This window comes from Barbus barbus, assembly GCF_936440315.1.
Source record: "Barbus barbus genome assembly, chromosome: 32".
Classification (NCBI taxonomy): Eukaryota; Metazoa; Chordata; class Actinopteri; order Cypriniformes; family Cyprinidae; genus Barbus; species Barbus barbus.
The window spans coordinates 412,439-428,114 of NC_136760.1; the positions used below are offsets into that span (position 1 = coordinate 412,439).

Sequence of the window (15,676 nt, forward strand, 5' to 3'; positions counted from 1 at the left end):
CAAATGCAAGAGTAAAAAACATGTTATTTTATTATGCAAAGTTTATTAAAGTTCATAAAACAGAAATAACCTGTTCATTGTTTACAGTGAAAGATTCAACAGAAGATATTACTTAAGAAAAGCACCAAAAATGGTTATGATTATTTAAATAATGATGTTTTTTATGACTTCAGATGCACTCATTATGTTTTCATATCACATTTGTTTTTGTGTAGTTCATTCTTTTAGTGCGTTCTGCATAGCTGTAATATTTATTCATATTTAGTGTTATCTCTGATAATCAAGACTCTGATCCTGTTTAGTTCATTAAAACATTATATTTATTATTTCATAGTTTCTGATAAGCTTTCATTGTGTTGTTTAGCAGCAATTTTAAAAGCATTAGGTTTGGTCTGATATACTATTATAGTTCTTTTTATATATATCTTATAAATTAGGTTTTATATTTATATTTCCTGATTTCATTTTACTTTAAGTTGAAGTCAGTTTATTCTTTTTTAAAATATGTCTATATAGTTTTTATTAATACATTTTTAAAATGTTATTTATTTAGGTATAAAGTTAAACAAAGTGAAAGTGAGAAATGTTGCTGAAATAAAATTGGTTTATTTTTGTATATTGTATTTCAGTTGATGTTTTTTAAAGTAATGAAAAGGGTTTTAGTTTTTGGTGACAATAATAACCCTGGAATCATCTGTAAAACATGTGAAAGGCCATGGCATGTATTTCTTACAGTACATTTCTGGCAAATGTAGTTTTAGAGCTGGATGTGTGTTTGTCCAGAAGCATGCGGTGAAGAGCAGCTGTGATTGCTGATGCTCTGATGCTGTCCCGTGTCCAGATGGATGTGAGTCTGACCCCTCCCTCACACACACACACTCACACACACACACACACACACACACACACACTCACACACACACACACAGCGTACAAAAGCCCTCCGGAGCCGAGCCGGTCCAGCAGAGGCCACACACCGGGACCAGATCAGCTTCACTCCAGACTCCAGGACGGTGAGCATACTTTACTTAGAAATACTGCCGTTCACTACTTTATCTTGAATGCATTTAATGTGTAGCGAGCTGATGAACAAACTGAGAGTTTTGCTCCATAAATCTGTAATTCAAACACATCTGCTGTATGTACTTATGCATGAAACGCATGAAAGTTGCAGGGTGTTGTAACAGCATCCATCACAGACCCAACACTCACAGATATGACTGCATGCATCTTCTTACGAGGAGCGAAAATCGTAAGTCATTCGAACATATTTCACAGTTTGTTTTCTTACAGTATTTGCAACTTTAACATTGTCACATTTCATAAAGTCAAAAAAAATGATTTGTTTAGGCTAAAAAATGCTTTTAGAAAATTATCTTTTTAAATTAATTCATAGAATTGTTAATCATTTTATGCTTTGTAGCTTATTTTTATTAGTTTCATTTATTTTTAAACAAAAGTCTATTTATAAGAAAAACACAGAAATGATGTTTAATTAAAGAATGGATTTGTGTTGTGTTACTTTATAACATCGTCCCAGTTCATAAACACATATGTTTGTAGAAATGCATTTATTTATTTAGTTTAGTTTTATTATTAAACAAATGTCTAAATATAAGAAAAATCGAAATGCGCGGTTAGACAATTGTAATTAATGGATTTGTGTTTTATTACGTTTTCACATTATCCCACTTTATCAACAGTTTAGAAAATTAAGTTTTAAAACAAATTCATTCCTTTTTATTTTTAAATTATGTTTCTTATGTTTTCATTACTTTAGTTTTATAATAAAACAAAAAAAAAATTAAATGCTGTGCAATTAGAAAATCATCATTACTGGATCTGTGTTGTATTTATAACATTAATAATTTTATGAACAGTCAAGATAAATTATGTGTTTAAAATAATTTATTATAATTTATTGTTAAAATAATCATGTATTTTTAAAAATATATAATATTTACAACATGTTTTATTTAATTTTAGTTGTTTTATGTTTTACCATATGTTTTATGTTTCATCTCATCGTAGGTTTAGTTTGATAATAAATAAAAAAATGTAAATGTGTAAATATGAGAGAAACCGGAAACACTGCGCAATCACTAAATGGTCATTAATGGATTTGTGTTGTATTAGTTTATAGTCTGTGTTTGGCCTGATTCAGCAGACACATAAACATAATCAGCTGCATGAATCTAAACGAAACGCCACTGAGTGCTGTCTGCTTAACGGGATAAATCTCAACGCACTGCTTTAAAAGCATTCATGCCATTATCAAAATGGGGTAAAGCAGGCCTTTTAGGTTCATCTCAGACAGAGAAACACGTTTGAGAGGCTTAACCTGTGCTTTTGCTTCTGCAGGACAGAGAATTGGCAGATGATGAGATTGAAGGTAAACACACCTGTCATCTGTCTCATAATCTGCTCTATTCATCATCTGCACTAAAGACAACACTTAGACCACGCATGCAACAATTCAATAAAGAAAATAATCATTTTATTTCAACAAACGTGCATTGTTTTACACATAATCACATGCTCTGAAGAGCTGTATGACAATAAATATTAGTGGACATCACAAAAATGTTGTTATTATTATTATTTATTATCATTATTGAGAAGAAAATTATACTAAATGTTTTTAAGGTAAGTGGTTGCAAGCAATTTATTTTAGCCACATTTAAAAAAAAAATGTTGAAAGTTAGTCAACTAAATTTATTTAAATGTAGCTAAAATAAATAGTTTGCAACCACTTACCTTAAAAAAATGAATCATTTTTCTTCAGCATGTATAGCCATAACTATTGGTAGACATCACAGAGGTCTTATTTATTTATTTAAATAATTCTGATTAGTATTTCATGCATTACACTCTTAAAAATAAAGGAGCTTAACAGGTTCTTCACAGCGATGCCACAGAAGAAGCATTTTTGGTTCCAGAGAAGCGTTCAGTCAAAGAACCATCTTACCTTTTTATAATCTGAAGAACCTTCTTTCACCACACAGAAACTTTTGTGAAACAGAAAGGTTCTTCAGATATTAAAGGTTCTTTATGGAACCATTTAGATGAAAAGAAGGTTCTTCTAGCGTCGTGAAGCAGCTGTGTGTTTAAGATTGATTACTGTAATGTAAAATGTGCTGGTTATATGAACCCTGACGAATGCTTCTTGTTCTCAGAGCTGAGAGAGGCCTTTAATGAATTTGATAAAGATAAAGACGGTCTAATTAGCTGTAAGGACCTGGGGAACCTGATGAGGACGATGGGTTACATGCCGACCGAGATGGAGCTGATCGAGCTGGGCCAGAACATCAACATGAACCGTACGCACAGACGCATGATAATCATGATCGCTGTGAGCAAACACACGTGTTTAGAGCAGGTTTTCTGTTTCTCTGTCTCTCAGTGGGAGGAAGGGTGGACTTTGAAGACTTTGTGGAGTTAATGACGCCAAAGCTTTTGGCCGAGACGGCCGGCATGATCGGAGTGAAGGAACTGAGAGATGCTTTCAAAGAGGTGAGAGACAAACCAAAGCATTATGGGCTGGAGGATCACAGGGAAGCATGCAAAAACATAACAAGTAACAGACGTCTGGTTTCTTTGTCTGTTCTCCAGTTTGACATGGACGGCGACGGCTCGATCACCACCGAGGAGCTGAGGAGCGCCATGACTAAATTACTGGGAGAACACATGAACCACAGAGAGATCGACGCCGTGGTCCGAGAGGCAGACAATAACGGAGACGGCACGGTGGATTTCGAAGGTGAGAAATGACACACATTCAGCTCTTATAGATGCTCACACTTCCTACATATTCAGGTGTGAAACACTCCTCTGCTTCTGCTCTTCTTGCAGAATTTGTCAAGATGCTGTCAAGCTGCTGAGACATTCATCTTCTGGACGCTGCAGATATAAACAACACCACAGCGCATGCATACCCCTAAATATCAAAGTTCTTCTCCCCATAAACTATGCAAAAATCTCAGGCTTTCCATGCAATACAGAGCTACTGATCCGAGAGATGGATGTGCAATCTTTTTCTGAAATTAGTCTAATATTATAACGCTTATGTCTTTACATTATTTTTAATAGATATTTGCTCAATAAAATACAAAATTAGGAAATAAATGGCATGGAGTGATGTTTTTGTGTGTGTGTGTGTGTGTGTGTGAGTGTGTGTGTGTGTGTGTGTGTGTGTGTGTGAGTGTGTGTGTGTGTGTGTGAGTGTGTGTGTGTGTGTGTGTGAGTGTGTGTGAGTGTGTGTGTGTGTGTGTGTGTGTGTGTGTGTGTGTGTGTGAGTGTGTGTGTGTGTGTGTGTGTGTGTGAGTGTGTGTGTGTGTGTGTGTGTGAGTGTGTGTGTGTGAGTGTGTGTGTGTGTGTGTACCTGACAGGCCCGCTTCCAGAACTGAGGGGTTTTCTTAAATTATTAAAGGTGCTTTTCATCTATTCTGTCCTGTCTTTTGCTGTGCAATTTAAGAGTTATTCTGCAATCTCACATTAGACTCAGTTATGATGTCTGCATAATCAATCTCGTCATGTTTACACTTTGTTTGTTATAATAAGAAGATTTGTGAGTGTGAAGAACAAATGTAAATGCCTCTGATTGGCCAGTGTGTTCCAGAAATCAACAGATCTGTCTGTGATTGGCTACAAAGCTCCACGCTGTAAATCGAAACCATTGACTCTCTGCAGAACACAACTTTATTTTGCTGGTATCCTGTCGTTACAGCTGTAAGTGTGTTGTTTTGTCAGTCATTTGCGTATTTGTGTGGTCTCGCTGATCTGGGTTCAGTCTCCTAAACTCTTCAGATGAATTGAGCTCTTCAGCACACTCCACAACATCGTTTATGAATAATGCTAGATCCTGCAGACTTCCAGTAACTAAATATCTCCATTAATCTGGTGATTCTCAGAAAAAACTCAAATCTGAAGCTAACAGGCCTTGTAATCTGTGTGCTGGCCGCCGCAGAGAGCAGATGGTGAAGACAAGAGATCAGTTTTAAGAGAAACTTTCTTTGCCAGATTAAGAGATAATGGGAGGAGGATGCACTGAGAGGCACGGAAAGATTTTGAGAGCAAATTGATGTGGATATCCTGAAAACTATTGTACAGATACCAGACACATGTTTAAAAATGGCATAAACGAGCCGTCAGCGGATGCACTCACGGAAAATACTGATTTAAAGTCACATCATATAATGGTATCTAACACAAAAGTGCATTTCTTATTTTAATAAGAATCATATAAAAGGAGACAAATGTGTTTAAATGGCCAATACTGGTTTATTTCTTATTTTAATTGTATTAATTGCATTTATTTTTAAAAGTTAAATAGACTGACATAGAAATATATATAAAAAAATACAATAAAATAAAATAAAATAAAAAAATAAAATAGTGGTCCAATACTCTATAACATATTATATGATTTCAAATAATACAAATGTTAAATATAAAATAGCTCAAAAGTAAATAATCAGTTTTTAGAATAATATGAATAATAGTGATAATAATATGGAATTTTAAAAAAAGGTAATTGTGACATCATCTCATATTTCAGATTTGCTTCCTAGCAATTCTGAGTTTATGTTGATTGATTATTGTTATTTTTTTCTTATAAAGATAAATCGACTGGCATAGAAAATGTAAAATAAAATTAATAATAATAATAAAAGTGCATATTATCCATTGACAGAGCTGATATATTTGGTAACTGACTCTGCTGGGCACAGTTATCTGCCATTATAATCTCAAAATGCCTCAATTTAATTCTGATGAATCTGGCTGACGAGTCACTAATCGCTATATCACTCGTTCTTAGCAGAATAATACATCAAACTAAAACAACTTCAACAGAGACCTGGAGGAAAGGGGAAATAGATAAACTGCAGAATACCAGAGCTGATGAGAATCAGAGAACAAGAGAAGAGAGGAGGCTAACACATCCCGGATCGGCCTGTTCTAATGAGAGAGAGAGCAAAGACACAGACAGAGAAGAGCAGATCAATGCAAGGACACTGAAGGATCAAGCGATGTTGGAGTTTAAGAGATGAAAACCAAGCGGCTCACTCACAGATAGGACTACACTTTGTCTAAACTGCAGCTTTTTTGAATTTGCAGATATAAGGGTGAAGAAAATCCCGAATCTAGGAGAGCGAAGATAGTGTGCTTCAAATACAAACACAGAAGCACCTGATCTCAGGATATATACTGTACATCTACATTATTGTGTGCGCAGCACTGCCGTCTTCTGAGGGTCCTTAAAAAGAGATCTACATACAGCACAATATAGACACAAAAGTGTCTCCGCCCTGATCGTCAGCGGAGGCCGGGCACCTGGATGAGCCCCGGGGACATATCCCCAGTGAAGACCTCCACTACAAATACAACTAAATAACTACATAATACTATTAGTGTTAGAAATTGCAACAATATAAAAATAGAAATAAAATACATTTATACATTTAAAATTTTAATTAAACAATAATTAAACAATAATCTCCTGGTCAGAGGAGAACTCCCCGACTGAGTCTGGTTTCTCCCGAGGGTTTTCCTCCATTCTGTCTCAGAGGGAGTTTTGGGTCCTTGCCGCTGTCTCCTCTGGTTTGCTCAGTTAGGGACACTTGATTTCTAGCGATTATCATCAATTTGATTTCACAGATACTATTTAAACTAAACTGATCTAGACAATGACATCTCTGAATTTAATAATGAAATGCCTTTAACTGAAACTTGAGTGTTTAATCTTATTATTATACATTACTGACTCTATCCTCTAATCTGATACTGTTAAGTGCTTTGACACAATCTGTATTGTTAAGAGCGCTATATAAATAAAGCTGACTTGACTTGACTAAAGTGAACACAAAATCAACTTAAATACAAATTAACTGCAAAGTGCAGAACTTCTTACAGTTATTGACATGTTAGTCTGGAATGAGAAAATAAAGCACTGGACAGATGTGCTTGATATCAAAAAGAGTTATTAAACACAAATAAGCTGCAAAAATGCAGCCGAGAGCCGCTTGTTCAAATTCAAAGACACACAAAATTATGTCAAAGTGGGAAGCAATTATATATTCATGTTGATTATGAACTGTTTAAGTGAATGCAAACAATTGGCAGAATATTGGATCTGTATTATTATATTGGATCTGTGCATTAAGTCTTAAAGTGACAGCAGCCTAATATACCTGTCATTAATGTTAATCAAACAACTAAAGAAAACGAGAGAAATCACTCACTGCTGTTGATTGATTGATTAGACACTCAATTAAACAAGCTGTCTGCATTTAGTTCTTTTCCATCATGTATATATGACTATTCTGTTGCCATACAAAATATAGTAAATGTGGTATCCTAATTATAAAAAAAAATAATAATAATAATAATATATAGCAAATTTTACACAAAATTCTGGAAATTACTACCATAAAATCAGCCATTTTGATAGCAAACAAACAACAAATTAATAAACAAACTTACAAAATAAAATATAGCTGCGAGCAGCGATGACGGGCCCAAGCCGTCAGCATACGCCATCCCGGTGGCATCGATAAAACGGTGCCCAGCGAGCACACACATTACAGTAACCCTCTGGCAGTTTGGTTTTAAGGGATACGGCAATTAAAGGGTTATTCCAAACCATCAACTCTGTGAAACACACACACACAGAACAACATATAAAACTTTAAATTCTGTGAAAATATATTTTTCATTGGTAGTTGATGTTAGTTAATGCATTTACTAATGCTAACAAATGAGAAATTATTATAGTTACCAAAGGTTTTAATGATTTATAAGCATTTTTTAATGATTTATTTTTCCATTAACTAACATGAATAATTTATTCTAACACAAATGAATAAAGTAAAACATATATTGTTAATATTTAATGTTATTTGTGAATTAACCAATGTTAAAAACAACATTATTTAACTGTTGTTAATTTACATCATTAATAAATATATACCATTTAATGTTTATCAAAATCAATTCCAAAATGTGTTAATATATTATTACATTTTAAAGTTTTATCTTTTGAACATGACTATTTTTCTAATATTAAAAATATTTTGTTCATTGTAAGTTCATACTATCAATGAAGAATTAACATGCTGTAAAAAATATATTTTTCATTGTTAGTTCATGTTAATTAATGCATTCCCTACTGTTAACAAAAGAGACTTAATTATAAAGTGTTATCAAAACCTTTAATGCTTTATAAGCATTTTTTAAGGATTTTATTGAGAAGTTTAAACAGATCCTCTCTCTCTCTCTCTCTCTCTCTCTCTCTCTCTCTCTCTCTCTCCCCCTCCACACTCACTGAACTCACACAGTCAGTCACCCACCCAGTCACCCACCGCACACATTAGAAGCACAGAGACAGGAGAACTCTGATAGTTTTAATTTTCTGCTCTCCATAGTGTATTGTAAATTCATGAAATTAATCACATATCTCAGACTGTCTTGTTCTGTGTATGTAATTTTTTATGAAGTGTTTGGAAGCTGCTCTTTAAAGATAAAAAAAAAAAGTGTTCTTTTTTACTGTAACTTTAATAAATTGCCATTAAATCACCGTTCAAGATATCCTAAATCAGTCCGCAATGTAGCATCTTCAGTATCTTGGAAGCATGTGAAAAAATGTTTGGTGTGAATTTTTGGTTTCTGCTTGAAGGAGTATGAATTTGTTTACAGCCCGTTTAAAAAAAAAAAAAACACATAAAAAAAAAAAATAGCCGATTTCCTGTTGGTCGTAGCTAATGACTGTAAATTAGAAAGTTGTCCGGATTAATAAGAACAATTTATGTACCGAGTTTGGTGTCTGTAGCTATCATTATATATATATATATATATATATATATAATCATTAATAATTATATACCATTTAATGTTGATCAATATTAATTCCAAAATGTGTTTATATATTATTACATTTTAAAGTTTATCTTTTGAACATGACTAATTTTCTAACATTAAAAAGATTAATAAATGCTTTAAAAAAATTGTTCTTTGTTAGTTCATACTATCATGGAAGAATTAACATGCTGTAAAAATATATTTTTCATTGTTAGTTCACGTTAATTAATGCATTTCCTAATGTTAAGAATTGAGACCTTATTATAAAGTGTTATCAAAATCTTTAATGATTTATAAGCATTTTTTAAAGATTTAAAAAAACAGACCCTCTCTCTCTCTTTCTCTCTCTCACCCACTGGCTCAATCCACACAGTCACTCACACAGTCACTCACACCCCACCCCACCCCCACCCCTCACTCAGCTGCAGGCTGACAGGGATCTCTCACTCAGAAGCAGTCTAAGTCTAACTCTCTGATAGTTTTCAAATTTTCTCCTCTGCATAGTGTATTGTAAATTCATAAAATTAATCACATATCCTCAGACTGTATTGTTCTGTGTATGTAATTTTTTATGAAGTGTTTGGAAGCTGCTCTTAAAAGATAAAAAAAAAAAAGAAATGATCTTTTTTACTGTAACTTTAATAAATTGCCATTAAATCATCGTTCAAGATATCCTAAATCCGTCCGCAATTTAGCATCTTCAGTATTTTGGCATCATGATAAAAAATGTTTGGTGTGATTTCCGTGTTTCTGCTTGGAGGAGTATTAATTTGTTTACAGCCCGTTTTTAAAAAAAACCCACATTAAAATAAATATAGCCGACTTCCTGTTGGTCGTAGCTAATGACTGTAAATTAGAAAGTTGTCCGGATTAATTAGAACAATTTATGTACCGAGTTTGGGGTCTGTAGCTAAAACTAACCCCCTCATTTTTGACAAAAGGTGGCGCTATAGAGTGCCTCTTCCACGCCCGTATATGAGCTTTTTCCAGTGTCTAACTATCATTAATACTCATATGTGTGTTGAGTTTCATGACATTCTAAACATGTTATCTGCCTCAAAATCACCAGAAACGAATTTTCAACTTTGACACGTTGCCATGGCAACATAATTTTAGATATCAATCTTCCCTTCACAGTTTTACATCGGCCGTGTTTTGACATTATTCTGGTGAAGTTTGAAGCAAATCGAGTAAAAATAAGATGCTGAATTCAAAGCATTTTGAAAACGACACACTTCCTGCAGCCAGTTGGTGGCGCTATAACTTTCAGTCATAATAGTCACATCTATCCGATCGGCATCATACAAAGAACAAATCACTGAAGTTTGATCTACATCATACAATGTATGTGGACGTTATTAGGCATTTCCTGGGTCTCATTTTTCACCATAACTTCATCGCCTCGCCACGGGCAAACCGTTCGACATATCAAAAATATCTTCGCAATTTAGCGTCCCCAATGTCCTGAGATCATGTTCACCGAGTTTGGTGGCAATCGTATGGAAATCCTCAGAGGAGTATATCAAATTCCAGAGCATGCGCTTTTTAAACAGCCCTGAATAGCCGACTTCCTGTTGGGCGGAGCCTAAGACATGCTGCGTGAAAGTTGTTCAGCTCAATGAGTTCTATATGTGTACCGAGTTTCATATGAATACGTGCAAGTATGTGTGAGCTATACATCAAGTTTTCTGACAATTTTCCAGGGGGCGCCGTAGAGCCCCTGTGCCACGCCCGGGTCCCAGCCTCAGCGGCGTCCTAATGGCCGCAGGTTCCAATGTGCGTGCCAATTTTCGAGAGTTTTCGGGCACGTTAAGGCCCCCAAAAGTGCCCGGATGATTGAAATAAAAAATAAAAAAAAAAATAAAAAAAAAAATAAAAATAAATATAGCTGCGAGCAGCGATGACGGGCCCAAGCCGTCAGCATACGCCACCCCGGTGGCATCGATAAAACGGTGCCCAGCGAGCACAAGCATCACAGTAACCCTCTGGCAGTTTGGTTTTAAGGGATACGGCAATTAAAGGGTTAATCCAAACCATCAACTCTGTGAAACACACACAGAACAACATATAAATCTTTAAATTCTGTGAAAATATATTTTTCATTGGTAGTTCATGTTAGTTAATGCATTTACTAATGCTAACAAATGAGAAATTATTATAGTTACCAAAGGTTTTAATGATTTATAAGCATTTTTTAATGATTTATTTTTCCATTAACTAACATGAATAATTTTTTCTAACACAAATGAATAAAGTAAAAAATATATTGTTAATATTTAATGTTATTTGTGAATTAACCAATGTTAAAAACAACATTATTTAACTGTTGTTAATTTACATCATTAATAATTATATACCATTTAATGTTTATCAAAATCAATTCCAAAATGTGTTAATATATTATTAAATTTTAAAGTTTTATCTTTTGAACATGACTATTTTTCTAATATTAAAAATATTATGTTCATTGTTAGCTCATTGTAAGTTCATACTATCAATGAAGAATTAACATGCTGTAAAAAATATATTTTTCATTGTTAGTACATGTTAATTAATGCATTCCCTACTGTTAACAATTGAGACTTAATTATAAAGTGTTATCAAAACCTTTAATGCTTTATAAGCATTTTTTAAGGATTTTATTGAGAAGTTTAAACAGACCCCCTCTCTCTCTCTCTCTCTCCCCCTCCACACTCACTGAACTCACACAGTCAGTCACCCACCCAGTCACCTACCGCACACATTAGAAGCACAGTGACAGGAGAACTCTAAGTTTTAAATTTTTCTCCTCCGCATAGTGTATTGTAAATTCATGAAATTAAGCACATATCCTCACACTGTATTGTTCTGTGTATGTAATTTTTTATGAAGTGTTTGGAAGCTGCTCTTAAAAGATAAAAAAAAAAAAGTTTTCTCTTTTTTCTGTAACTTTAATAAATTGCCATTAAAACACCGTTCAAGATATCCTAAATCCGTCCGCAATTTAGCATCTTCAGTATTTTGGCGTCATGACAAAAAATGTTTGGTGTGATTTCCGTGTTTCTGTTTGGAGGAGTATGAATTAGTTTACAGCCCGTTTAAAAAAACAAAAAACCCACATTAAAATAAATATAGCCGACTTCCTGTTGGTCGTAGCTAATGACTGTAAATTAGATAGTTGTCCGGATTAATAAGAACAATTTATGTACCGAGTTTGGGGTCTGTAGCTATCATTATATATATATATAATCATTAATAATTATATACCATTTAATGTTGTTCAATATTAATTCCAAAATGTGTTAATATATTATTAAATTTTAAAGTTTATCTTTTAAACATGACTATTTTTCTAACATTAAAAAGATTAATAAATGCTTTTAAAAAAAATGTTCTTTGTTAGTTCATACTATCATGGAAGAATTAACATGCTGTAAAAATATATTTTTCATTGTTAGTTCACGTTAAATAATGCATTTCCTAATGTTAAGAAATGAGACCTTATTATAAAGTGTCATCAAAATCTTTAATGATTTATAAGCATTTTTTTAAGATTTTAAAAAACAGACCCTCTCTCTCTTTCTCTCTCTCGCCCACTGCCTCAATCCACACAGTCACTCACAGCCCACCCCACCCCCACCCCTCACTCAGATGCAGGCTGGCAGGGATCTCTCACTCAGAAGCAGTCTTAACAGCTCTCTGATAGTTTTTTAATTTTCTCCTAAGCATAGTGCATTGTAAATTCATGAAATTAATCACATATCCTCAGACTGTATTGTTCTGTGTATGTAATTTTTTATGAAGTGTTTGGAAGCTGCTCTTAAAAGAAAAAAAAATAATAATAATTCTCTTTTTTACTGTAACTTTAACAAATTGCCATTAAATCATCTTTCAAGATATCCTAAATCCGTCCACAATTTAGCATCTTCAGTATTTTGGCATCATGAGAAAAAATTTTGGTGTGATTTCCGTGTTTCTGCTTGGAGGAGTATTAATTTGTTTACAGCCTGTTTTTAAAAAAAAACCCACATTAAAATAAATATAGCCGACTTCCTGTTGGTCGTAGCTAATGACTGTAAATTAGAAAGTTGTCCGGATTAATAAGAACAATTTATGTACCGAGTTTGGTGTCTGTAGCTAAAACTAACCCCCCCATTTTTGACAAAAGGTGGCGCTATAGAGTGCCTCTTCCACGCCCGTTTATTAGCTTTTTCCAGTGTCTAACTATCATTAATACTGATATGTGTGTTGAGTTTCATGACATTCTAAACATGTTATCTGCCTCAAAATCACCAGAAACGAATTTTCAACTTTGACACGTTGCCATGGCAACATACTTTTAGATATCAATATTCCCTTCACAGTTTTACATCGGCCGTGTTTTGACATTATTCTGGTGAAGTTTGAAGCAAATCGAGTAAAAATAAGATGCTGAATTCAAAGCATTTTGAAAATGACACACTTCCTGCAGCCAGTTGGTGGCGCTATAACTTTCAGTCATAATAGTCACATCTATCCGATCGGCATCATACAACGAACAAACCACTGGAGTTTGATCTACATCATACAATGTATGTGGACGTTATTAGGCATTTCCTGGGTCTCATTTTTCGCCATAACTTCATCGCCTCGCCACGGGCAAACCGTTCGAGATATCAAAAATATCTTCGCAATTTAGCATCCCCAATGTCTTGAGATTATGTTCACCGAGTTTGGTGGCAATCGTATGGAAATCCTCAGAGGAGTATATCAAATTCCAGAGCATGCACTTTTTAAACAGCCCTGAATAGCCGACTTCCTGTTGGGCGGAGCCTAAGACATGAAGCGCGAAAGTTGTTCGGCTCAATGAGTTCTATATGTGTACCGAGTTTCATATGAATACGTGCAAGTATGTGTGAGCTATACATCAAGTTTTCTGACAATTTTCTAGGGGGCGCCGTAGAGCCCCTGTGCCACGCCCGAGTCCCAGCCTCAGCGGCGTCCTAATGGCCGGGGGTTCCAATGTGCGTGCCAATTTTCAAGAGTTTTCGGGCACGTTAAGGCCCCCAAAAGTGCCCGGATAGTCGAAATAAAAAATAAAAAAAATAAAAATAAATATAGCTGCAAGCAGCGATGACGGGCCCAAGCCGTCAGCATACGCCACCCCGGTGGCATCGATAAAACGGTGCCCAGCGAGCACACGCATCACAGTAACCCTCTGGCAGTTTGGTTTTAAGGGATACGGCAATTAAAGGGTTAATCCAAACCATCAACTCTGTGAAACACACACACACACAGAACAACATATAAAACTTTAAATTCTGTGAAAATATATTTTTCATTGGTAGTTCATGTTAGTTAATGCATTTACAAATGCTAACAAATGAGAAATTATTATAGTTACCAAAGGTTTTAATGATTTATAAGCATTTTTTAATGATTTATTTTTCCATTAACTAACATTAATAATTTTTTCTAACACAAATGAATAAAGTAAAAAATATATTGTTAATATTTAATGTTATTTGTGAATTAACCAATGTTAAAAAACAACATTATTTAACTGTTGTTAATTTACATCATTAATAAATATATACCATTTAATGTTGATCAAAATCAATTCCAAAATGTGTTAATATATTATTACATTTTAATGTTTTATCTTTTGAACATGACTATTTTTCTAATATTACAAATATTTTGTTCATTGTTAGTTCATTGTAAGTTCATACTATCAATGAAGAATTAACATGCTGTAAAAAATATATTTTTCATTGTTAGTTCATGTTAATTAATGCCTTCCCTACTGTTAACAAATGAGACTTAATTATAAAGTGTTATCAAAACCTTTAATGCTTTATAAGCATTTTTTAAGGATTTTATTGAGATGTTTAAACAGACCCCCTCTCTCTCTCTCTCCCCCTCCACACTCACTGAACTCACCCACCCAGTCACCCACCGCAAACATTAGAAGCACAGAGACAGGAGATCTCTGATAGTTTTAAAATGTTCTCCTCCGCATAGTGTATTGTAAATTCATGAATTAATCACATATCCTCAGACTGTCTTGTTCTGTGTATGTAATTTTTTATGAAGTGTTTGGAAGCTGCTCTTAAAAGAAAAAAAAAAAAAAAGTTTTCTCTTTTTTACTGTAACTTTAATAAATTGCCATTAAAACGCAGTTCAAGATATCCTAAATCTGTCTGCAATTAGCATCTTCAGTATTTTGGCATCGTGAGAAAAAATATTTGGTGTGATTTCCGTGTTTCTGATTGGAGGAGTATGAATTTGTTTACAGCGCGTTTAAAAAAAAAAAAACCCACATTAAAATAAATATAGCCAACTTCCTGTTGGTCGTAGCTAATGACTGTAAATTAGAAAGTTGTCCGGATTAATAAGAAAAATGTATGTACCGAGTTTGGTGTCTGTAGCTATCATTATATATATATATATATATATATATATAAAATCATTAATAATTATATACCATTTAATATTGATCAATATTAATTCCAAAATGTGTTAATATATTATTAAATTTTAAAGTTTATCTTTTGAACATGACTATTTTTCTAACATTAAAAAGATTAATAAATGCTTTAAAAAAAATTGTTCTTTGTTAGTTCATACTATCATGGAAGAATTAACATGCTGTAAAAATATATTTTTCATTGTTAGTTCAGTTAATTAATGCATTTCCTAATGTTAAGAAATGAGACCTTATTATAAAGTGTTATAAAAATCTTTAATGATTTATAAGCATTTTTTTAAGATTTTAAAAAACAGACCCTCTCTCTCTCTTTCTCTCTCTCACCCACTGCCTCAATCCACACAGTCACTGACAGCCCACCCCACCCCCACC

General features: G+C 33.8%; 1 protein-coding gene across 1 annotated transcript; it reads left to right on the forward strand.

Annotated features, from left to right (window-relative positions):
* The first annotated feature begins 783 nt into the window (after positions 1 to 783).
* On the forward strand, positions 784 to 4,118 carry LOC306852049 (calcium-binding protein 5-like). The gene is made up of 7 exons (XM_079388646.1): positions 784 to 1,013; positions 1,175 to 1,252; positions 2,362 to 2,392; positions 3,177 to 3,320; positions 3,404 to 3,513; positions 3,613 to 3,760; positions 3,853 to 4,118. Exons 2-7 carry the CDS (start codon positions 1,217 to 1,219, stop codon positions 3,879 to 3,881), a joined length of 498 nt encoding a protein of 165 aa, XP_079244772.1. The 5' UTR covers positions 784 to 1,013; positions 1,175 to 1,216; the 3' UTR covers positions 3,882 to 4,118.
* The last annotated feature ends 11,558 nt before the right edge of the window (positions 4,119 to 15,676 follow it).